The 26,266-nt window shown below is 40.7% G+C and overlaps 1 protein-coding gene across 1 annotated transcript in view; it reads right to left on the reverse strand.

Annotated features, from left to right (window-relative positions):
- ADAMTS2 (ADAM metallopeptidase with thrombospondin type 1 motif 2) overlaps positions 1-2,056 on the reverse strand; it is a 174,419-nt gene extending 172,363 nt beyond the window's left edge. The window contains exons 1-2 of the mRNA XM_063168778.1: positions 1,969-2,056; positions 677-1,038 (exon numbers count right to left, since the gene is read on the reverse strand). Of these exons, the coding sequence (XP_063024848.1) occupies positions 677-1,038; positions 1,969-2,056 (450 nt within the window). The remainder of the gene's footprint in view (positions 1-676; positions 1,039-1,968) is intronic.
- Positions 2,057-26,266: the final 24,210 nt, after the last annotated feature.

Here is a 26,266-nt window from a genome sequence, read left to right on the forward strand (position 1 = left end):
TCACTAAACAAATTGCTGTGCAATTTGTGACAGTTTAGGATGTCAGGGACAAACAGTGATAATCTGAGTGCAGAACATGCACTCCAGAACAGAAAGCTGCAGCCAGTTTTAAAGCACACAGCTTTGACAAATGTATCACAGGGGGCTGTTTTGCTCGTAAAACTCAAAGTCTTCTGCAACTTTTCATCAATCACTTGATTAGGCAATGAAACTCACCAAGTGAAATATCCAAGCAAACAGACTCTGAATAAATTTAAATTTTCCAGGACAAAACCATATTTTACCTATCAAATGTGTTTCCAAGGTAATCCAGCTTTCTAACACTTACCCTTGCAGGCTGTAAGTGAGAAGTGGAAGCGGATGCTGAGAACTTGCCACTTAACCTTTTGCTTTAGAGCATCAGAGCCCTCAAGTAACTTTACCACAAATCAGCATAAATGCTGGTTTCAGCTGCTCTGTTCCAGAGTAGCTACCTCAGAGCATGTGCTCAAACTTCTAGTGCCACTGTCTGTAAAGCAGCGCTTGGTGCAGCACAGCTATTCCCACACAAGGGAACATTAGTTAATTTGCATTCACAGTTACCATATGAGGTGTGAGTTTCTGACAGTCCACACATTTTATATTTAAAGACTGTAGGAAATTAATTATCTTTGATATAATAACAAAAGTAACTTACCAGTCCATCGCAATTGCTGATAGCAACAGAAGCGTTTGGCAGATCAGTGATATCCCCAACATAGAGGCAATTCCCATAGAGAGGTTCAATATGAGTCTCCTCAGAGTCCTCCTGCCACTCAACTGTTGCTCCAGGGGCCACGAGCCTGGAGTTTGGCCGCAACCTGAAGTGAAACTCTCTTCCAAAAACAGTGACATTGTAAAATATCTGCTCATTTGCAGCTTCATGTTGCAAGTCCTCCACAGCTCTCCTGAAGCGTGCTTTTGGTGGTCCAGACACCAAGTGGGATAGGAACCTGCCCTCTGAATCGGTGCTTGTGGGGATGACAAGGCTGTACTCCTCTATATTCCTCAGGATTGAATCTTTACAGGGAGAAAGCAAGAGAGGGCAGAGATACTAGAACTAAACATATCCTCATGCCGCGGGATTTTTATTCCATATTCATTAGCACAGCAGACACTTACATAAGGCAGATGGACACTGCACTCTTTGCAGGCACTTGGCTCACCTGCATGAAGTGTGCAGAGTTCACTCAAACTTGCCTTTTCTTCCCCAAAATACCAGACGGCAGAGTGAGCCTCCCCACCCCGCCAGGACCCCGCACTCTGCCCTTGCAGCGAGGTCCCTCTCCCCTTTGCCCGCCCAGCCCGGACCCCGCACCCCTGCACGCCCATTTAGTGACCGGGTCGCCTTTGGGGGTTTCCCGGGTGGCCAGCGGTGAAGAAAGGGCGTTGATTCACTTCGGGACTGCTCGCAGGGGCAGGGGCTGGGTTTGCAGGTGGTAAGCCTGCAAGGCAAAGGCACGTCCCCCAAACTACCCCCGGTGCGGCGGGTTTGAGTCGAGCGGTGATGGGGACGCCGCGGGCAGGGACCGGGAGCGGTCTCAGCGGGGAGCCCGGGAGTTTCGGACGGAGGAGATGCCCGGGCAAGAGGAAGAGGAGGCAGAGGAGCTGCCATGTGTTTCAGCCCGCACGGGGAGCCCCAGGCACCGCTCCCTGCCCGCCGGGGCTCGCCCGCTCGGCGGGGCAGCAGCGGGCGGCGCGGGGCTGCGGGCAGCGCTGTCACTGCCGGGCGCTCCCGGCTCCCTTCCCCGCCTGCGGCGCGGCTGCCCGGTCCCCGTCCCCGCCTGCCGCTCGCAGGAAACAACTCGAAACCCGGCAAAAGTAGCCGCAGAAGAAGTTCAAGGGGAGCCGAAAGCCGCGGGGCGGCGAGCCGCTACTTGGGACGGGCGGGCTGCGGGCACCGGCGGGGCAGGGCGAGCAGCCCCGAAGGCGTCCCGGCGGAGACCTTACCTCTGTCCCCGGGGCGCCGCAGGGCGCCGGCGGGCAGGGCGAGCGCGCAGCAGAGCAGGAGGCAGGCGATGCCCGCGGGAGGGTCCATCGCGGCGGTCCCGGCCCGACGCGGGGGCCGGCGCCCGGGCTGCCCGCAGCCGGGGCGGGCCAGGCGGCAGCCCCGCTCCGCTCCGCTCCGCTCAGCGCTGCCCCGCGCCCCGCCGCCCGCGCATTCGCCCAGCCGCAGCCGCAGCGGCAGTGGCGGCCGCGCTCCCGGCTCGCAGCGAAGCAGAGACACCAGGAGGCGGCGGGGGTATAGTACTGGAAGCACAGGGCGTGCGGAGTGAAGTCAGGCTGATTGACAGAGGCGCTGCCGCACGGCACAGCCCGGCCGCGGGGAGCGGGGACGGGACCGCCCGCCCCGCCGGGGCAGCCCCCGCGCCGCCCCCGCCGAGCTCCGGGCAGCCCCGGCCGGCAGCGCCCGCCCCGCGCCGCGCCCCGCTCCGGGACGGGCCCGCCGGCGGCCACGGGAGTCGGCAGAACGCGGGGGAAGAAAAAGAAACGCCCCGCGCCGGGCTCGGGAGCCCCCGGGAACCGGGGCAGAGTCCCGCGGGCTGCGCCGTCCCGGCTGTGCATCCATATGGAAACGACCAGAGACAGGCGAGGCTGACAAACTTAAGGCACCTCGGCCTGAGTTGCGTTGCACTCCTGGTTTACAGTTGACAGCAGGGACCCAAATGGAAAAAGTGCCACCAGCAGAGGCAAATCACGGTCAGAGATCTTCATCTGATCCAATAAATTACTCTAAGCAGCCATTTCACAGGAAAAATTGCCAGGGCTATTTGCTAATAAGACTGAAATCGCTTCCTGCAATCTTATATTTAATATCTGCAACTTGAGAGATAGACCTTGAAAGTCTTTAGGAATACTATAAATACAATATAGAAGAAGGATTTTTAAATAATTAAAAAATCAAGAGTGGCCTTTATGGTAAAAAACAAGTTATATTTGTTTCCATATGGCCAGGAAAAATGCCATACTGCTTATTCCTTTCAAATAATGTGTATATTTACTCAGCTTTTACATTGCTGGGATCATCTGCTGTTTTCACCTCTTCGCTCTTTAACCTTGCAGAATCCTATTAGCCCTTCTTGTGCTCCTGCTGGCCGTGCCAGCCCACAGCCCTACCTACCCCAGGCTGATTCTCACTGTATCTGCATGTGTTAGACCTCTCTGGAAAGCTGCAGGCAATGACTTCCTGCAGGAAGCTGGTCTTCTGCCAAGGAATTTTCCTGGGTATCCTTGAATATTCTTGCTCCTCTATGACTAAGGGTCCAGCTATTACCTTCCACCCCTGTATTATGGATACAAATGAAGGGTATAGAAGAAAAATAACAGCCAGCTAGTCCTGCTCCCTGCTCATGAAGAGGGCTTATGGACCCCAACCCCAATCAGTTGTGGCAGTATATGATTTCTGCTTGCTTGGTTTGATGTTCTGGTTTGGCTTTCCCATTCTTTAGGTTAAGGATAAAAAGCAAAAGATCATTCTGAATTATGAGGTAGAATTGCATTCAAACATTCCTTTTCTTATCTTTTCAAATGACCCCTATTTGGAATTGCTGTCTACACCAGGCTTCTCCCAGTTCTTCCTTTTGGTTTGTTCATATGTTGCTTTTTTTTTGTTGCTGTTGTTGGGTGGGGGTTTTTTTGTTTGGTTGGTTTGGGTTTGGGTCCATATTGAGCAGCTTCTCTTACTTAAAATCTCATATGCTTTCATCAGTACACAGCTGGTAAAGTTCCAACTTCATTTTTATTGGACTTGTATTTTAAGTTGATGATGTGGCTTTTTTATGTTTCATCCATCCCATCCTGCTCAAATTGAAATAACTTCTGCACATAAACTTGAAAGGGAGAGGGGTTGGCCCTCTACATTTGAAATCAAAGTTCTTATTTGTATATAATTCATTTAAAACAAAAAAAGTGACAGAGTAGATTATACAAACACAAAACAACCCAGCCATTAGTTCTACTAATTAAGATGGATTTTTACTCTTAAAAATACTGGAGGTTAGAAAATATGCTTTAATATGGATAACAGCTGTACTGCAGAGCAATGATGTAAACAAAAAGAATCAGTAACTGCCTTCATGCAGTTTATTTCCATAGAGAAACCAAGTTCTGTGTGCCCATGTTGTTACCTTATCACATGGAGACAAAAGCTCCAGGGGCTCCAGGGCTTTGGGGGACTGTTTTACAACCTCCTTTAAAATTAAAAAAAAAAAAAAACTAAAACTGACAACCAGTGCCAAACAAGAGAGCCAGATCTGCAGTTGGTAAAAGCTTCCAGTGCACTCGCTGGAATAAATCCTGATCCCCACGGAAGCCAGGGAGAGTTTTGCCATTGACTCCAGCAGAGCCAAGACTTTCTGCAGTAGATTCTCAGAGAGATTTAGACCAACTGAGGATGTGCCACATGGCACAGCAATGGGCCTGTTATCCTTCCACAGGAAAAATGGATGCATGTTTGACCCTGAGGAGGTGTCCACAGCATGCCAACCACCACAGAGCCCAGAGGAGTGAAATTCAAGAAGAGTCCTTACATCCCTGCCATTACACCACTGTAGCAGAGAAATTCAGGGAGATATCCTCCTCAAAACTAATTCTCCATTTCCTAAACTGGGCTTCTTCTCACAGACAGATGAGGCTGTGGTATGGGTTTCCTTAGTGGGGCATTGCCATGGCTGTGTCCATGGCTTCTATACATTTTACAATCAACTAGAAAAAAGTCAGCATGGCATGTATGGACTGCTGCATTAATTGTAGTCCACAACTCTCTAAATTAATTGGTGGGAATAAAGTCAGACCATATTTATTTCACTGGAATGAAGGGAGAAGGACTAGATACTGCAACTGTGCTTGGATGGTTCAATCTGAGAGCGCGGCTGAGCTCTGCCAGCCGTGACTACAGTCACACAGATGTTTGCCTTCACTGGATACAGGCATACAGAAAGGAGAAAATTATGCTCTCTGTCCTGAATGAATGCCCACACTGAAGGAAAGGTGTTCTAGCAGCTGAAATACCTGAATTAGTTTCAAACTAGCCAGCAGAGGTATGAACAGCCCTGTAACTGAACTGATATGGGGCTCAGCACAGACTGAGGAGTATTATTGGATTTACAGATTTTCTAATCCACACCAAGTTTGTGCTATCTGTTCCTGTTCCAGCCAGGGTGCATCTTCAAAAACTGCAGCCAGACCTCCCCTTGGAGATGTTCTCACAACATTTAATTTTGCTTAGGAAAATGAATAGATCCTAAGCTTAATCACCAGTGCTGCTCTGAAGGTGTTTTAAACACATATAACTGCACATTGCAATGAGAAATATTCTGTATCTGGAATTTTTAAGATCTCTTGCTGGTTTCAAGGGAAAATCGCTCTTTTCCTCTTTTTAGTGGGGCTGTGAGGGGAGATGCTGGACTGCAGCACTGTGACTTCTGCAAAGGGCACACCAACACCTAAGCAGGTAACTTTGAGTCTGCTTATGGCTCAAAGCAGTCCAAGCCCCCAGGTGAGATATTCCCCAAAAGGGGAATTTTCATTCCCAACCTCCTGATGGGGAAGATGGTACCAGTCTGCACAAGGACTGCATTTTTCCTGTGTTTCTCAAGCAGATGATTGTCTTTGCTCTCACCCTTGACTGCCATGCACACTTGGTGGCTATGCAATGTTATAAAACTTAATAAAAAGGAAGAAAAATTAAAACAGCGTGCCAGTTTATGTCCTTCACACTTGACATTTCCAGGCTTCATATTGTTTGAACCCTTTTGCCATTATGTGGCACTATGATGTACTACCTAGGGAAAAAAGGATGTGTTTAATGCTGATTTGGAAGCAGTGCAAGCTAAAGAGCAGTAATTAAGATTGGAACAGTCCTACCTTCCCCTCCCTTTATTTTATTAGGGTAACAAAACAGTCTATCACACAAAAAATAGACCAATGGAACTATTAATAAATTATCGAATTATTCAGCTCTTGCTAATAATTTCACTTCCACTTCTTTTTTAAGAAAGTGACAAAGAAATATTCTAAGATAAGTGAAGTGAAAATTAACCAAATTAAAGCAGTAATACCCAGGCCAGTCCCTTGGATTCTTGGAGTAAGAAATCAGGTAATATTACAGAAGATATTAACACCTTTAACTAAAATCCTCCTTTAACAGTAAGCTAATGATGAAGGTATAAAAGCAGGGCATCCCCTCTGCCTGTCCATCCTGAGCTTTCTCAGACCCAGCTCCTAAGCCCTTCCCAGACTTGCTCAGCGTGCCCAGGTTCCTCAGGAGCCTTGGTGATTCTGCTGAGCCAGGAGCAGCAAGGGACATACCCCAGAATTTCAGGGGCTTTACTTAGAAAAGCCTGGGCAGTTTTGCATTCTGAAGCTGTCATTGTTGGACAGTGGGACTTAGCTCTCACTTCAGCTGTTGAAGATTCAAGTGTCCGTTCTTCCAAGACAGAGCAGAGCAGCAATTCCTCCCAGCCCTGTTCCATGTGCCACTGCTGGGTGCAGCAGTACAAAGGTTCTGCTGGCTGCAACCCTCTCAGGCCAAGAGATGAACCTGTGAGGTGCTGCTCACACAGGGACCAGCTGTGGGTACCTCCCTAGGTCTGTGTTCAATGATAACACAGGCTCAAATTCCTTCTGTGCTGGGCCAGAGCCACAGCCTTGCTCCTGAACTGTCCACACACACAAGTTTGCACTCAGATCCAGGGAAGGAAGTAACAGAACTGCAGGGACGGATCCGAGTTTCCTTCAGCATCTTAAGTATTTGGTTCAGTCACTTTGTCCTGATTTTGTGGCCCATGTAGATGTTCCATCTTAATTCCCCTTTATGTATTACGCTGACAGAGAAAATGCAAAATTTCATTGTTACCACTTCTTCCACTAATCATCTGTATTTACCAGCTAGTTGTCTTTTGATAAATATTAAAATCTCTCCCCTATGTTTTCACCTTGATTCTTTCTGTTCAGATTTATTGCCTCACTATTAATATTCCAGCCATGTGATTTATCCCAGCATGTTCCCGGAATACTTGCCTTCTCTGTATAAATATTTGAATGATCCTAATTTCAACTAATTAGTACTGGGACATTTGATTTCCCTCTTGAAGAATTCTCATTTGCTACTAACCAGTTCCTTTCCACTATAAGAGACACCTATTTTGAGGGGAGAGAATAGAGGTACTGAATGAACCAAACACTTTTTCAATATTGTTCTACCCTTCTTTGTATTGTTCATGTCAATCTGATGCCAAAATAACTCTCCTAGGTCAGAAATCTCAAAAACATCAAGTACACAGGGAGTGACAATAAAGCATTCCTATCCTGACTATCAATATGTTTCCAACCTTACACCAAGACAGGCCTTACTTAATATCTTATTATGCCACAAACTGGGACAATTCACTAAGTTCAAATTTGTGGAAGATCTTGGAAATATAATAAAGTTTGATGGCCCTCAGATCTGTAACTTCCTCTGTCAGCTTTACCTATAAAGGAAGTTTAGACCCCAAACAAAGGTTTGGGGTTTTTTTTCCCAGTGCAAATATATATATATCTATATATATATATATATATATAGATAGATATAGATATATATAGATATAGATATATAGAGATATATAGATATAGATATATATATAAAATTATTTTTGCACATATATATGCAAAGCCATATATAATTTTCCCTGAAAAACATTTAGCAAGTTTGGCCTAAATATATTGGCTTTGTGCATCATGACTTCTTAAAAAGAGAAGGATCAACACCTTCCAGGAGAAACATTTCTACAAGAAAAACATGCTTCTAGTCAATGTTCTAACTTATTGTGGAGAAACAATTTCGATGGAGCAGTTTCAACCAACCATACTTACAAATTTTTCTGCTAGAAAGAAATCATTTCAGAAACATTTCAGCCATGCAGATTTCTTCACTCTCCAGAAAAACCACACCACTCATTTTCACTGATTCACCCACTGCTTCTATTAATCGGTCACTTGTTCAGTCTAAGCATTGTTTCAGTGAGTAAAGATACACATAAAGAGCATATATTAAGAAACAAAGCAAAAGTATTCCTAATAACTAGTAGCAAATGCCTCTGAAATATTTATTTTAAAATCCGAGTACAACCAGAACACAAGATTATTCCTAAAACAGAGAAAATTTAAAAATTAAGACTTAACAAGATCTTCAGACTCAATTCTCTCTTCAAATAAAACAAATTTTACTTTCCAGCTGCCTGCTTCACAGCTGCAACTCTGATAATAGGACATCTTAGTAATTTATATCTTCACTAAAAACAAATACCCATTTAAAATAGACCGGGACATTTTCCAGTTTCAGAATCATTATTTGTGTATTTATATTGAAGTAGTGCCTAGAAGGCCCAGCTGAGACTGTGGTCTATTGAGTTAGTAAGACAGTGAAGAAAGTGACCTCCCTCAGTACAAAATTCAATATAGCAGTTTAGTGAAACAAGTACAAAAATAAGGATTTCCATCCCAAAAATCCTGACAGTTTGGATAATATTTTAAAAAATCATCTCTGCAGTCTTTATCTATTACTCGTAGGCACACTTTTCAAATAGTATTTATTCTTTACATTTACAAACAGTTTATCTGAATAATTTTATCCTTTAACAACAGAAGTCTTAGGCTAATTCCCTTCTCACCGCCTACTCCATCTCCTCGAGAGATGCCGCGCGTTTGCAACTTACCCTTTTTTATTTTTTTCCCCCTTAATCATGCTTGCTGGGAGCCATAAAGCTGAAAGGGAGAAAACCGTAAATAATTGCATCTTCAGAGATGACTTTAAGCTTTAAGCAGTGGCAGAAATACTGAATTCCTATGCTCCACCACGCTTCATCAGAGAAGGCCTTACAAATTAGGGTAAGGAAAGCTTGCTACCACCCAGGACCCTATATTTTAAGAGGTTTTTCATCAGTCACAGAAATGATAGACTTTCTGTAGCTGCTGTTTCAATATATAAGTAACACAGAAGGAAAAGCACAGCAGATTACTGGGATCCTATCCAATGTGGAATATCTGCAGCCTCAAGTCAAACAAGCTCAGAAGGTTCATGGAATTTGACTCAGTGAGAACTGCCAACTCAGGGGGAAGGTCACAATCACAGTGCCTGAAGGATAAAGGAAAACAGTTCTCAGACTGTTAGGAAATGGGAAGCTTTTGGGAATGTGCATTTTCTACCTTAAAAAAAAAAAAGAGTTATGTTAAGATTGTGAATTTTGCACTTCCTCTAGCTCCAGTCTCCAAGCCTGCCAAATGATGTGGCACTGCACATGGAAGCTCTACCTAATCCTTCACTCATTCACATGAGGAAATGAGGGCAGGAATTATTTAGGAACATTTAAAAGCAAGCCACTTGCATCATTTGTCACTAAGAAAAATTTGAGAAAAGGACTAAGAATAGAATAATTTCTATTCACCTTTATCATGCAGGAATTGAATTCCATCCCTGTCTTCTATTTAATCCCCAAACAGAACTTACTTGAGTGTGAGCTGGCACTCCTAAGAGTGAACTATAAATTGTGTCACACTAACATCAAAGGAAAGCAGCACAGAAAAATCTCTAGTAAGCCCAGGGCTATTATTGAAACACATGCAGTAAAACAACCAAATGTTTCTGGCTGTTCTTCAGCTTATTCTTCAAGTGACATGTCAGGGTCTAGCCTAATATGAAGAGCTTTAACTTGGGTAAGCCTGCTCTATGTTACACAAAAAGAATTGCTGCCTCAGAAAGTCCAGTTTAGTGGAAATAATAGAGCAAGCTCACAGAAATGGAAATTAAAGGAAACATATTCAGAAAGCATAATAAGAAATAATTTTCACCTGAAAATTCAAAGCTGCAGAAAGCTGGCTTGGTGCAATAAGTGCAAATCACACATTAGGCATTTCAGTGCCCCAAGGCAACAATGGGAAAATCTTGATGTTTCTAATGACCTTCTCATTTCATAAATGTAATAAAATCACTTTCAAATGGATATCTTATGTTTAGCAAATTTATAACTGCCTTTTGCTCCACTTTCAGCCAATGGTTGACAAGTAGACTGCAGCGCTCAGGCCATGACCTGAAAGCTTGTTAGCAGCCTTCCTTGTTCTTTGGTCCTTTGTATTGATTTCAGAGTATCACAGGGAGTATCTTATGATTGTTCCTGTCCTTTATAGACATATAAATCAAGAGTAAATTCACTGAACTAAGAGCTGTGACCCTCATGTGAAATGGATGTTAATACAATCAAGATCACCTACTGACAACGTGGTTTTGAATCATTTCAGCCTGCTGTGCTTACAGCATTCCTGTCTCTAACTTGTAGTTTTGGGCAATTATTCAAGGTGCATTTCATATTCAAACAGCAAAGAATCCCTAAACACAGAAGGAAGTGAAAAACATGAAGTAACCAACTGCAGTGGAGTTTTTTATTGACCTGTTTTTATGCTCACAATAGTGATGAGATACTACATAAGGGATACTGCATCAATGATCAAAGTGCATGAGCTTTGCATTCCCTAACAACTATCTCCATCTGAAATAACTTCTGGATTCTGTCTTCTTTAGGCACTGCTGTACATGGATTGCTGGACTTCAAAAGGGGTCAGTGTATCTTGTCTATGTCATAGATGAGTTCTTTAAAAGCAGAAACAACTCTAGTTTCTGATCTGTGTTCAGGAGTGCAAGGCCTTTCATTTCTCCAAAGCATTTATGGAAGCAGCATGATGACCTGCAGAACCCCCTGCAGCTTTCTCCAGCTCGAAGGCGTGTTGTGGTTGAGTGGACAGAACCCTCAGACACCAGAATTAGCTGTGCCTTTCCCTTTGCATATTTGCTTCCAGCATTCCTGTTTGCAAATGTTGAAGATTATGGCACTCAGTTCTGCCAGGGCAATGCCCAAGTACGAACAAGATCAAACCTTTCCAGTGAAACAGTAGGTAAAATTACATCTGCCTCCTAATTACAACTGACACGATTCTTGATGGAACATGTCTACTCAATGTTTTACAGTTCAATAAAACTGTAAAAAGCCCATCTTCATTAGATGGCATATTACAAAATGGTTTCAATAGGGCTAATTTACAACTAGTCTGTCTACACTGAGCTTTGGGCATGTTCTGTAGAGACTGAGAACATAATTTCCATTATAGGGAGTACAAAGTAACACAGGTCCTGCCTAAACTTCGTCAATACTCATCACTGGTCAGACTGAAGACACCAGTATAGACCTCTGCATTCATCAGACTCTCTCAGTTCTGAAGACTCCAGGCTTCTGGCCCTCTCTGGAAACATTCCATTCACAACAGAAGAGAATTAAGTAGTTTTTCTTTTTAAATCAAACCTACACAGGCTCGTAATCCATCAGGCAACTTCACAGCATATACACATCTGCATAATCCTCCTGAAGTTGCATAACTCTCCAGCTGTCCTCATAAAAGGGATTTCATTCTGTGCCTGGCAGGTTTTGCAAGAAGTACACGTTCTGTACAATGTGCATGTATCAATATGAGGGATTCTGGGGGAGATTCTTAAAACTAATCAGTTTTTCATCTCTGTACCTTCTCTTTGTAAAACCTGCCTTCCCTGTAGCTGTGTACACACAAATACAGATGCACAAACTAAGGAACAGACATCAACTAGTTTGGTTCTAAAAGTAACTCCAGTTAAATATTTTAACAGGAGTCAAATTTTCTTCTGAATTGTATAATCTCTTAGAAATATAGTTGAAATATTCTATAGAAACATCATACTTATCATGTCAGTAGTTTAATATTTTATCATTATGATAATCAGGGAGTTTCTCATATACTTATAGAGTGCTAAAATGTATGTAGGATCTCTCAAGACATAGTTCTGACTGTAAATTATGCTGATTATGAAATAAGTTATACCAAGAGCAAAAGGGGAAATGCAGCTGGAACACAATTGGTAAACAAATTTAGAAAAATCCTTGTCCACAAGGAAAAGGAATCTCTTCCTAGAGAGTTTCAAATACCACTTCCATGACTTCTTCACCCCTACACTCTAAGTGATTATTCAAATATTATTTGCTACTGAATATGTATGTAGCAAAATATGAGCAATTCTGGTTTTGAGGGACAAGGCAAAAGCAGTTTTTTTTTTAGTGTCCTCAAGAAATCTGCTGTGCTCTTCCTCCAGCTGGCCTTGTATTTTAACTAGTACCTCTCATGTTCCACGGGAGAAGAAAGAAAAGCCAATGTTTTTATTAACAGTCTAAGTATTTCTAAGATGCTGTTCTTTCCAAGGTTATCCAAGTTTATAAGACAAAGAATTGTTTTATTCATTTCTTTAGAAACTCCTCTATTCCAACATTATCCCCATCTTACTGATGGTGTTCCATCTGGCTTCAGTCTTAATTGCAATTTCAGCTCAGCCATTCCTATGATAACATAAAAACTTGAAGCATCTCATGAAGCTGATACTCTCCTATAGTTAATTAAACAATGCAAGCAGGAGAGCAAAAGGAAAATAATCTCCAAAACAGAATTCCAGTCCCATGGAAACAAAAAGGTGGGCAAGTTCTTAAAACTTCTGCCCTCAAACTGAAGGGAGAAGTGAAGGACAACCTGAGCTACTGGTGATCAGTGTTACCACACAATCTAAGACTTCCATTACTCTGATTTTTTACTAAACCGAATAATTCTCAAAGCTCTCTAAGGCTATTAAATTACTAGATTTGAATTTTGCAGTTCAACTCTTACAACTTTAACATCATTACAACAATATCAGTATAAGAGAGGATTAATGTACAGATTCCCTAAAGAAAATGTGCCATTGGTGACTGCAGTGGATTAAGAGCCTTGATTATAAGTAATTATTTAATGCGAAGCAGATTCAAACAAGACCAGAACATATTGTGGTAAATCCTATTAAATGCAGTCAATGACTCACTCTTTTGTAAATATCTTACTATTTACATAAACAAGACAGGATAAACACGGTAAGAAAATGACCTGCAGGGAGTATGGGTAAAACTTGCCTAAAATCATACAATAGGTCAGCTAAAAAAATCAAGAATAAACATGTTTCAATAGACCATGTAATCATTACCTCAGAACATAATCTAACATCACCGTAATGAATCTGCATTACACTTGGATAAACATTTGTTCACTCTTACAAGGTTTGGTAATTTGATACATCAGAACAGTGAAAGAACATGCAATTTATGTTAAACATCTGTATTCAATCCTTTCTTCGATATTACATCACATCAGATATTGATCAAAGAGTATGTTAAATGATTAAAGAAATGAAAAAGGGAAAATGTACACAAAAGAAAAAAATATATTGATTATTGCTTCAAGGTCAAGCATGTGCATGTCTTCACTCTAATAGGGCTAATTATGAAAGAAAATCATTGGTCCCTGATTATAATCATTAAATGCTGCTTAAACAAAATGCTACTTATGTCACAATGAAAATAAACTATTTTGGTTAGTTTTACATTTCAATTATCTCAAAATATCTAAATATTACCCTTCATGCGCCAATGCTCCTGCACATAACATGGTGTTTCTCTTTGAAATGGAGGAGAAGCTGAGCTCCATGGACCTGCACTCAGAACCTGCAGGATTTCACATCTGCTGAATTGAGTTTCCAAGGCAAAGGTTCTCATCTCATTCAACAGGCTTCTGAATCCACAGTTTCAGTCTTCTTCCTAGAAACTCTCTCTAGCTGTGCAGTGATTAATATCTCTCCATTCCTGACATGACATTTTAAATTGTTTGAACTGAGGGACAAGAGAGATTGTTATTGTAACCAATCTGCAGATATTGAGACCTCTCACATCCACCCCGTGTGGCTGCCTGGAACATCCTGGCAACAGCTGCAATAGGAGGCCGGATAATACCAATGGAAAAAAAAGCCCTGCATATTTATTTTAAAAATAAGGCATCAAGGGAAATTAAAATTGAGCTGAAAGTTCAGTAATCAATTTTGGTTTGAATACAAGATTGTTTGGAGGCTCATCCACTTTTTACTCTGCAAGCTGATCTTACATCTGCCCGTTTTCTCTCTGTGCAAAGTTACAGCTATGGAGACAAAGACACAGCTCGCTGTGAGCAGCAGCCCAGGGTGTGCACTGCTCTCCAAAAGAACTGGAAGAAAATGCTGTGGGTTTGTTTTTTTTTATTTTTTAAATTAAGACAGAGGAGCAGACATTTCCGACTGAGACACAGCAGATGGCTGCCAGAAAATGGTAAAGAATTCAGGAAGATGAAGGGCGAGGCAGCCTGTGGGCTTTGGAAAAGAGACAGTAACCCACAAGCAGTTAAAGTGCACTGTATGTGTGGGACAGAAAGGTTTGGAGTAGTAAAAGTCTGCAGGACTCTGCCTCTGTGCCCTTTGGTCCTGCTGCAGTCAGCTTCCCCTTGCAAATTCAGTTTTAAACCCAAGCACTGCATGGCAGCAATAATTCAGCATTCCATGTATGACGAGGAAATGTGTCTATAAGTGCTCTGCTCTGGCCCCTTTGGCCTCTTTTCAATACAACTGTAACTGGAGCTGTATTTCCTACAAAAGGTGGCCTTATTCTGGTACAGCAGTGCTGCAAATACTTTTCTGAACATTGCAAAGAGTTAGCATTGGAAGGGTTTAGACAATTCCACAGGAAACCCATCTAGCTGTGGAGCTTAAGAAACATTTTATTAGCAGAACTAACAACCTTTATAATAATAATAGGCAAAGTCAGTATTTCCATTCATTTATGTCAGGAGGTGTTGATACAGATGCTTTCTTTTGGAATATATGTTATTGTAATGATCACATTTCAGGAGGGTGGGAGAGGAATTTCTTCTGTAACTATATAAAAATTCTTGAGCTATCCCCAATACAAGCCTTTTAACTTCTTATTCTGAACTGTTCTGCATCTGTGCATGTGAAGCCTCAAAATAAAATGTAGTGAGATGGAGCAGCACAGGATGGCACAGGTCAAAAGGACATTATTTGCTCACAGCTGGAGTTCAGTGTGTTGCCATTAGAAGGTGTCCCTTTCTGGGGACTTTTTTGGCACTGGTTTCTAGGAGTGCAGAGCACCTACATGGGGAGATTGATTTTCAGATTCACTCAGCTCCCGTTTCAGGGTCTCAGGAGAAAAGCCACATTTCCTGAGTCCAGCCCTGCAATGGTCTCAGCCTCTCCAAGGCAATGACAAGCTGCTTCTTAACCCAATTCCTTCTCATCAAAATAACAAACCCAGGCTTTGCTGTCTGACTACAGCCCCCAAAACAACCCTTCCAGTAAAAATACCCATTCAATGGATTTGATTGTATGAAAAGCCATTTCCTCCCTAATCCATTTGAATATCTGAGGTGATTACCTTCAAATTAGGCAGAAATGCTATGAATGCAAAATACAAAATTCAACAGCACTGAGTTGTTTATTAAACAAGTCCCAAACTTATACCAAATGCAAAGAATAGTTATTGGAGCAGAGGGAATTCCCCACTTGAGAAAATAAAAAAGGGGGTTTCATAGTCTTCTTCATGGACTGCAAGGCCACATCAACTTCTATTATTCCATGTAAGATAATTTTGTATATCTCTTTCAGAAACACATGAATAAGAAGGCCTTCTATACATTTTCTGAGAGTAATTTAGTATCTGAAACTATTTCCTATGGTCAGTCAGCTCTTTGAAGGCACTGTATGAATGCAATAATCCTCTTCAGGATGCATGAGACAGATTAAAGTCAACTCAGCAGAGCATTTGCTTTTACATATTAACTGGAGAAAGTTCTCCTGTAGCTCAAGAGGGCCACAAACATGGGTGAAGAATTAAAAAAAGGCAGCCATCAGCAATTGTTAGCAGTGGCATTCAGCTGAGTACTGATTCTTCAGTCTCTATATTGGCCCTACTGCAATAATGACAGACAAAAATTCTCATAGAGTCTCTGCATAGTTGAAAGCTATTGTAAAAATTATGATACTGGGAAGGTTGCTAGATATCCTCTAATACAGAACATCCCACATTATAATCCCAAATCCTTAGTAAAAGCAAACAGAAGATTAATTTCCCCATATTTTCTCACCTGCAAGCATCTCCTCAGGGCCACAAACAGCAGGAAAAAGCTGTTCAACAAGCCAGTGTTGCTGCAGGGTAGGGAACAAGAGCTGGGGGCACACAGCTCCCACCACATTCCTGGAAAAACATGGGGAGAACTCCCACAAAGACCCTCTGGCCTATCACTCACTATTGTAGGAACAGGCTGGGGCTGCACTCCTGTTTTTATTGTCATCTTGATTAACTCTATAGACCAGTCAAACTTGTTCCAACTGTTTTTTTCCAAAACAACTCCCATTCTCTGCCACACGTCTGACAAAGCCTAAATTGTTAACAAATGGTGGAGGGCTCAGTCACAATGAAAACAACAATTGTGAGGTGGAAATAACAATAACACAAACACAGACCCATGCAGTTCTTGCTGGGGTAAATTATTCCTGCAGAGACATGGAATTGTAACCCAAGGGTATGCAGTGACTTTATTATTTGGCTCAGTGATCTCTCACTAAGTATTACTGCTGGTATTTATTAGCAACAATGGCCTCTAATAGGTGGTTACAGACAGAGCTAGTACTTTTCCTGGGGAGTTCTACCTTAAAAGCACAAGCTTTCCCTGTTCAGCATAGAGCCTGGATGGTGCACAGTAATTGCTTATCTCGTTCACAACATATGGTTGCTGGTGAGCACTTCCCAACAGCTGGCATGATCAACTTGTGGCAAAAGATTTTAAATCAGCCCTGCCCGTGTTTCAAATACTTGTGTGCTCTTACTTCTCAAAAGATGCCATTTGCATCATCCACGCTGAGGCACAGCCAAGCATCAAACAAAAAAAAGGCTGGGAATAAACACGCTGACAATATGAGATTAGCTGCCATTCTGTTCACCTACAGAACAGATGTTCAGCTTCCTAGTCACCTAAAATCATCCTCCAGGAGTGCACAATTTATATTGAGCTGCCTGTGTCTAAAACATTGCCTATGTAGAGTGGAATATGGACTTATTCAAACAGTTCACAACACACAGGACAGCTATTGTTTCTATTGTATTATTGTGCTTAAGAAAGGAATTGTTGAAAAGTATATTGAATTGCTGAGGTTTTTAATGATAAGGGACAAAAACAAATGGCAAGAATATAGTATATAGTAGTAGTGAAAAAAATTTTTCTGAAGTAAATGCACTTGATGCAAAAATATACACTGAAAATACCAGCTATAAATGAATTTTCACAGTACAATACCTTGTGAGTCTCAGGTGTCCTGGAAAACATTATTTTTCAATTCACCAAGGTTTTGTTTTAAATTACACAGTGACTATGGCAGCTGAACTTTTTTACTGTTCATATATAATTTTAAAGTATAGGGAGTTATTAAATATACAATATTTTAGAATTGTCTGTTGTGCTCAGACTAATTAAACAATTTTAAAATGTAGTCTAACTATAATATGAGAAATTGAAATTAATTAATGTAATTTTTAATCTGAGATCAAGTACAACTGTAAACACTTTTGACCGTTTCGCAGACAAGTAATACCTTAGAATCAAAGCCAAACAAACATATGCCATTTAAAATGTGCAAGAAAACCTCCTAGCCTCTGTTTCAAAACCCCACACTTCCTTCACATTTTTCCTTGAGCACTTATTAACCTTTATGTTCTCCAACCACTAGAAACAAGGTCACATCTAGGTAACAAACAGCCCAAAAACTTATGGAATAAGAAATCAGAAATAAAATGGTCCAGTTTTCTTTCAAGCCTGTCCTGATGCTGATGCAGATTTGGTTCATGGGAAACACTGTGTCTCCCAAGGCTTCCTGCACTTGAGTTTGGTCAGTTCCTACCCCTGAACCTTCTTTTCCTTTGGAATGTCCTCATTACCTTTCATCTGAACAATAACTCTGCCATTTATTGGGTTGAGAATAGGACTGGATTCTGGAAGGCCATGATCACCTTCCATGTGCTGAGTGAGGGCTTTGGGACTGCCCAGTTTGTGCTACTTGACCTGCAGGAGTTACACTGTCCTGCCTCTTAATCATTTTTGTTGGTTGTCTCTAAATTCCTTTCACATTTCTGCTATTGAGCTGGCTAGAACTGAATTTATCAATTCCTCCAGATATATCAGCTTGCAGTTCTCCAGCTTGAATCTCATTTTGCTTCCTGCACATATTTTTGAGCTCTTTAGATCCCCTTTTATTATTTCTCCTTGCTCGCTTATGCTTGCAACACCTGTCAGTTTAGAGCATGATTGTACCAATAGAAAGCAGGGCAGCTGCAGAGCAAAGCCCCAGGGAAACTCCAAGCAATACTGGGTCTTAAACTTTTGGAAATTTACCCAGGGCAGAGAGGAAACATCAGGAAGAAGTGCCTAAAACAATGCGGCTGCAGATGCAGGGCACACAACGCTGCTTTGGAATAACAGAGAGTCTGTTGCCATGATTTTATCTGAAGTAACTGCTGGCTGAGTGGTTTCACCTGGGCATGAGGGATCCAAAGGCTCTTCATGACCAAGGGAAAGCATCTTCCAGGCATTGGCACATGCCCATAACATAGTTGTGCCTCTGCATCCTCCCACTGATTCCTCTATGAGGAGTGCTAAGTACAAGACAGTTCCTTGAAGCCATAATTCAAACATAACTGGTTTATTGGTTTTGAGGGGTTTTTTTCCACTGTAGATATTAAAACATATATTTTGGGGATATTTAACACTACAAAATGGAACAGCCTGTAAGTTTGGAACTGATATTAAAAATTCTAATATTATTTAACTCTGAAATGGAAGCACAGGGATTAAAAGTTTGGGAGATTTTGTTCACACTGGATACACTCCTTTTACTTTTGTGAATTTTCATTTGGGACCTGATGTTCAGGTCTTCCATGACATTTTCCATAGAATTAACTATTCTCCTCATGCCTTATTATTTCCCAAGGCAGATCCCAGGGTGATTATAATAGTGATAGCTACCTCCAGGGAGCACTGGGTTTCAGAACATGGGACTAACTGGTACTTCATCTAACCAGCTGTGAGCACAGCCCGCCTGGGCAGCGACGTTTCCTACCCTTGAGGAAAGTCAGACAGTTTAAAACAGGGACATTAATTGTCTCTAAAGAGAGGTGGCTTTTCAGTGGCAATCCATGCTACTGCCTTGAAAAAATATCTCCCCAAAAATTTACCTTTATCTCTTTTATTCAAATAATGATCATTTGGGGGTTTTTGCTAATTTTCTGTGCCTTGCTAATCCCACAGAAATACGAGTTACTGAATCAGTTTTCTAGTAGATTGTAATTTCCTCTGCTGTCTCTTCAGGAGTAAAACTTTAGGTTCCTAAAAACTAAACTTCACTGTAGGAATTTGCTGGGAGTAATTTCTTTTAGAAATTTTTTGGAAACATGTAATTGTGAGGGACAAGTCTGTGCCCTGCCCTCCTCCTGCCCTGCAATGAGCATTCAGGGCCTCTCCCTTTTCTTCAAACTGTCTGTAATTTGGGCTGAGTGAATTGTCAAAGATGTCACTGCATTGACAACAATAAGCGTAGAATCAGTCTATTAAAAACTAGAGACTGTGTGTAAAGTGTCCATTTAAATGACAAAATAGAGGAAATTATATCATTCCCTTGACAGAGTCCTCATTCAAAAATAGAGCATTTAAGGAATAGCTTTAAAAAGCTCTATTTGTTTATGGGGTGTTTTTTTTTTTTGTTTTTTCACAGTTTGGATAACAGCTATATAAATGAATTATCTGACTGATCACTTAACGGAATCACCTACCCTAATTAGAGTACAGTCCATGGTGTAGAATACTATACTGTACATAAAGGTGGGTAAAAGAGCTCAATTCCTAAAATTATCCAGCTTATATATTTATATATTAGAATAAATACCTTTGTAGTATTGTGAGGTTTTCCCCATCATTTCCATTCATTAATTATGTTAATTACATTTACTTCAAAATGAATCATTCTCTAATCACTATTAAGAACAGTATAAAAGACTAAACAAGGCCATTACATTTAATTGATTTTTAAACTGACTTCACAAAGTGAAATCCAGTTCTTAAAAATTTTGTACTCTTTCCTCCTCTGTTGGAATAGTGAGTGTGGCAGATAAGGCAGACATTCCAAAAGACACTGAGTAAAAACCTACTTAAGGAATTTGTCTCTTTTCCCTTCTGCCTCACTTTCCTTTAGAGGTAAAAACTTCCCTATTTCCAATGGCCCTTCATTTTAGGCAACTAACATTGAACTACAGTAGAACGGACACCAGATACAATCAATGGAGTCTGGAGAGCACAATTCAGAGCATCCTCACTACCTAACCTTGTTCACAGTATGCTTCCCTGATTATGTGCAGACTCAGAGGTCCTATTGCAGGCAGCTGAATTAAATATCTGAATTTGGATGGTATGAGTAGGTTAACTTTAGTGTCTTGCTTTTGCCATAAAGGAAGCTTAGGGACACATGGATTTTACTGTTGAATTGGGGTCTTCATAAAACCAGGAAAGCTCAGCAATATGTAGCTGGAAAAGTATGGCTTAATTTAAAAGAAATATGATGTTGTTTATGAGAGTAAGGAGAGCTGATTTAAATTCCTGTTCTGCCACAGACTTCCCCTGTGACCTTAGGCACGTCGCTCAGGGCAAGGTTTTTATGGGCATCTGGACATCCGACTCCAGGGGATTTTAAATGACTAACTTTGCAAATCTAGCCACTGAGCACTATTCTTTAATTTTCCATTTGCAAAATGTAGACAGTGTTATTTCCTCTTTCACCTCCTACCTACAACAGCTTCCAGGTGGAATTCTCTGCTAAAAGAATAATGTAAGGTTGAGAGACTATGCACCATGGTAAAAAATTCCTCTGCTTACAAATACTCTCTAAAAGATTAGGAATTTCTCTAATTTATTTGGGTTTTTAGGTTCTGGGGACAATTCTTCCAATTCCCTATAGGTGAATATTATAATGTTCTCACAACTGTTTCCTGTCTCCATGTGAAAAGGACAACAGCCATCACTAAAGCAGTCAGGTAAAGTTACATACTAATTGTTTCAATTCCCAAAATAGAGTGCCAATATCTGCAATTCTAATACCTATCTATTTAAATTTAAAATTTAGCCTTCAAGACCTGCCAGCTAACCTGAGTGCGAGCCTTACACCAAGGTTCTCCCTTACTAAGGGCAACTCCAGGCTCCAGCAGCCCTGCCTCTCTCCCATTCTCTGCTCCCATGCATCCTTTATCTGTCAGCCCCATTTGTGTGCAGCACCACAGGGCATGGGGAGGCAGGGGACAGAGAGTTAACCAGGCACTGAGCTCCGAGTGGAAGAATTTCTTTAAATTTTTCTTCTTCTGGTGCTGGATGGCACAAAACATTGTACCAGAGCATTACATTTTCTCATGTCATGGAAATTTCTGATGTGCTTCCCTTGACACGGCTCAAGGCTGGCCTGTTCCAGAAACCAAAGGAAAGGAAACTCAGAGGTTTTCCATTAATTCTTGCCTATGCTGCTTTGATTCACTTTCTGCAGACATTTTGCCAATAAAACATAACACAACCCAGATTTCCTCCTGCCATGCTCTGTAGCAAGCAGATGACTTGTGGATATGTCATTCAGCTGGATTTTCACCTGGAAGAAAGCAGCACTCTGCCCACACTGAAGTGACTTGCTACTAGCTTTAATTGGCACATCCTTCCTTTTGCATCAGTCTGTGCTCATAGGCATGTCTTGGCTGAATCTGATGGAATATATTTAAAATGTATTAACATTTCCAACATGCTGAAAGTTTGCAATGCATATGCTGGGCATCACTCCAAATACATATGACCCCAACAGGTTTCATGAATTTTGGACATGAACTTGTTTTGCAGTTATTCTTAGTGTATGGAAGGTTGGAATGAGAGTACCTACACTGGCTGAGATGTAGTTAGAGTTGTGATGTGCCAAGGGATCATAGAAAGTCTACATCACAAGCAAAGCTTGGAAACTAGAATGACTTCAAATAAACGTATGTAAAATAACACTTTATTCACTAAGTTATTTGTCATCAACATTTCCAGAAATTAAACATCCAGAATTAAATTAAACCAGAAATGGTTTCTAATGTATTTTAGCAAGTCACTGCATTATAGTGAGCAGTACCTTGCCCTTTGAAGAGTCCTATTGATTTTACTTCAGAGTAAGGTTGGCAGAATGAGGACTGAGCAACTTTGGATGGCTGGCAATTCCTTTCTTAATTTATATTCAGTAGGTCAGGTTTAACAACTTAGTTTTTTAAATAAGTTCTGGTACCCAAATGTAAATGTCCTCAGTGGATTTAATCTAGACATTTCTCATAGTGATTTCCCACTGGTGACTTCTTGTGGAAGATCTTAATCCTACTCAACCAATGGCAAAAGTTCATTGGTTTCCATGGGGCAGGGTTTTGCCCTTACTCTCTGGGTGTTATTACCTATTATAGTCATCTTTGGCATATTTTACTATTTCTCTGCCCCAGACTTCATTAATTAAATATTTCCTTCTAATAAAGCTCTCCAATGTAAAACACAGCAGGATTCCAAGGCACAATTCTCCTTTTCCATGTTTAACTTCTTGGCAGCACTCTCCTTACTTTCATTTTGTTTTAATTCCAAATCTATTCAGGCTATGATCCTTTCTTTATTATATAAAATAAAGTTGTACCTCCAATATTACCTAAAACTGTACCTAGAAGTATACTCTTTGTTATTTGATGCACATATTAATTTGGTAAACTATTTTACAGCAGCTTCAGTGTCATATCTTTGATTTCCAGTATTAATTGTGTGGTTCAATGTACAGCCCTTATATATTACTATATTTTTATATGTTGGCATAAATACTGTCTCCAATCATCTGACCGTAGCCATGAGCTACAGCAGCCAGATTACCCCCTACTACCTCTTCATCCTCAGAAGACAAAAAACAACAGCCTGCTCCTTGACAGCACATGAAGGAAGTCGTGCTATATTTAAATTGCTCTAACATATTCCTTCCCATGTGAAGGTCCTTAGCTCTTTTTCTGTAATCTCCACCACTGAAAAAAGGAACTTTTCATTTCCCATTATGTGAGTACTAAAAAAAAAACAGATTTCTCTAACATCCTAGGTCAGTTTGTCCTTTGGAAGACAAAAAGCTTTTTATCTTTGGAATGGATATCTAAAATTAAAGTTCATACTTCCTACGGTTCCCTGCCGGTTTTATTCCAAATCAAGTAAGAAATTTATTGACTTCTAGGTTTAACATACTCCCTGTAGATCCTACATTAGTTGGGAGCATGAGAGGAAAACTCAGCTGGCTCTAATCCAAAAATGTTATTTTTCATTTTGTTGGGTTCTGTCATTGAGGAATATGGGTTAAAGGTTTCCCTTGGTGTCCAGCTTGTAGAGAACATAAATCCTACAGCCTCACTCAGGATCTTTTAGTCTTTTAGGCAAATTTATCTAATTTTTTTCATTCTGGACAACATGATTTAGTTCACACCAAGATGCCAGCCATCATGTACACATTTTATTCTAAGTAAAAATTCTTGTCATTTTTATCTCCTACCATCTCCTTTTTTAAAAATGTTTGCTCCATCAGCATGAACATGATGCACCAACACTATGCCCTGCTCTTGAAAACATAAATAGTTTCCAATATGCTTTCTGTCCTTCTTTACCTTTCCTTTATTTTTTAATGTATGCATTAGTAGCATCTGTAGACCTTTGTCTGGAATGATAATCATGGCATTTTCTTGACAGTCCTCTGATTAAAAACTGAGATACTTCATTCAAGTTGTTATGTCCTTTTTTTGCTTGTTTGGGGGTTTTTGGTTCTTCTGCCACCCCACAGTCCACTAAATGGGTACATCTTCACCCAAAATAAGCAGAGAAAACATGAAATCATTATTTAGGTAGTTCTCTTGCTCTTGAAGCATGTATAACATTTTCTCCCCCAACATTCTGCCAGTAATGTAACATTTTACTTGAAATCACACCTCATTGTGCTTTGACCACACCATAACTTCCCAACGACAGCCAAGCACCTCCTTCCTCAACCTAAGCTAAGACAGCCACAACAGGCGCACGTTAATAAAAAACCAAGGACACCTTGTTCAGACTGAAAGGGAGCACCACCATTTCCACATGCTGCTTCCACCTGCCATGTTTTACTTCTGCCTCTCCCTCTCAGTTTCCCAGCAACAGCACGTTCACTCCATCCCCCAGTCAATAACAGCACGGAGCCCAGCGAGGAATTGCTTCACATGCTTCAACCAAAAGTCTTGACAACAGAGGAGCTATTGAAGTGACAACTATCACTTATAAAACAACAACCACTTGCAGAAGACTCCATGTTCCAAAGCTCTGCTGCCACAAATGACCTCCTGTCTTTGTGTATATGTGCTAAGCATATTTGACAGTTTAATGCCATATAATTATACCAGGGATCAAGTTGATCCATGACTATTTTTACAGAAAGTACCACGGCAGAGGCAGTGACACTCAGGTATAACTGTATTTTGCCCCTGGATGAAAATTAAATATATGAAATAATTTTTGGTCACATTTTCTAAATGTCTCTTAGAATAGGTTTTTACTGACTCCTGTTCCAAGATGCAGTATAACACAGCTGAGTCTTCTATATTTTATGTTCTATTATATTCCTTTTCAGCTAGGACACCTGGTTCTGCAGACACTTTTCATTGCTTCAGTTCTGGGCAAATCAACATCTGTGAAATCTGAAGTACTGTTGCAAAATTCTACTTCCCTGCTGACATCTCCAGCCGTAATAATGGAAAGTTACATAAAAAGAAATAATTTTTCTATAAGAAAAATATAAGGATTTAAGTAGCTGGTTCAGAACCTAGTATCCAGAAACAGCCAGTGAAATATTTCAGAGGAACATGTAAAGAACTTAAATTAGATTTGCCAGGGGTAGGACCTGGCTCCTATGGAAGAAAGAGCTTTAATGATCATAACGGTTTTCAAAACTACCTGGAGCCTATGGTTGGAGAGCCAACATGAGAGAATTTCATGGAATTCAATGGAATTTCATGCCATTGTTCCTGCCTTGGAACTCAGTGGTTTCTGTCATGGGTTGCAGCTACCAGAGAGAGAGAACATGAGTGTTGAAAAGTTTTGCTCCATTAATTGAGTAACCAAAGATTTCAGTAACCAGTAGAATAAAACAACACTGTTTCAATGAAATATCATTGGACTATGTAGAATGCATTTGGAGAACTATTGATTTTGCCAGAGAATTTCACATTTGTAATGGGCCTTTCAAATTCTCAATGGAATTAGATAATTCCTCACTAAAATTTACAAGAAGTTGCAAAAATCTTAAAGAGATTAGTTTTTCACTTATGGTTGTAAAATGATTCCATAAGGAAAGAGATAAGAGGCAGAAAAGTTTTCACTCAAGCCAGCTATAATTCAGTCAGTATTTCTGTCAGCAGCGTATTTAAGCAATATAAAGATCCTCCCAAAGACAGATCTAGTTAAGTGCTTTGTGATGGTCCCATGAAGCACTATGTTTTATTAAGGCTACATCCAAAATTAAATGAAGTTCAACTGAAAGACTGCTATTACTTGCTTAGTTCAGTGAATGGTGACAGAATTCTTATGGAATTAGTTTTATTCTTTTTCTTCTTCTTAAATCCTATTGATTTCTCAGTGAAATTTCTGGGAATCTTGCTGACCATGGCCAGTGACTTTTATCTCCAACCTCCAACAAGTGATAGGATCAGCAGAAGAGCTTCCTGATTTCTGTGGGAGTTCCCTCCTGGAGAAAGCATGAATAACACTGGCAAATGTAATGAAAATGTTTCATTTCAGTCCATTATTCTTTCCCTTCTTTTACTGATTTCATAAGGGATAACAAGGACTGCTGGGATCAGATTAATTCATCTGATTTAAATGATCTGCCCAATGTGTTTTGTTAAGCCAAATGAAAATTAAAATTGCTCACCTCTTCCTGGCCAGAGCAAGACACGACCCTATAGCAGCTTTGATCTGCTGCAAAGACCTGTGTTTTGTCCCAACCCACTGCAATAATCAGTATTTTTATTTTAGTTTCTACTTGTTTTACATCAGATTTTAATCTGGTTTTAGTGAATATCAGCCAGAGGAGGGTTTTTATTAAGTGAGAGTTGCTATTTGACAAGTATAAATTAAATTTAACATTCTGTTCATTATGCCTTTTAAAAGTCTTTCTTATATTTCTGTAGGGTTACTGTGACTGATCATCTTA

The sequence above is a fragment of the Melospiza melodia genome, chromosome 14 (genome assembly GCF_035770615.1).
Source record: "Melospiza melodia melodia isolate bMelMel2 chromosome 14, bMelMel2.pri, whole genome shotgun sequence".
In the NCBI taxonomy this organism is placed as follows: domain Eukaryota; kingdom Metazoa; phylum Chordata; class Aves; order Passeriformes; family Passerellidae; genus Melospiza; species Melospiza melodia.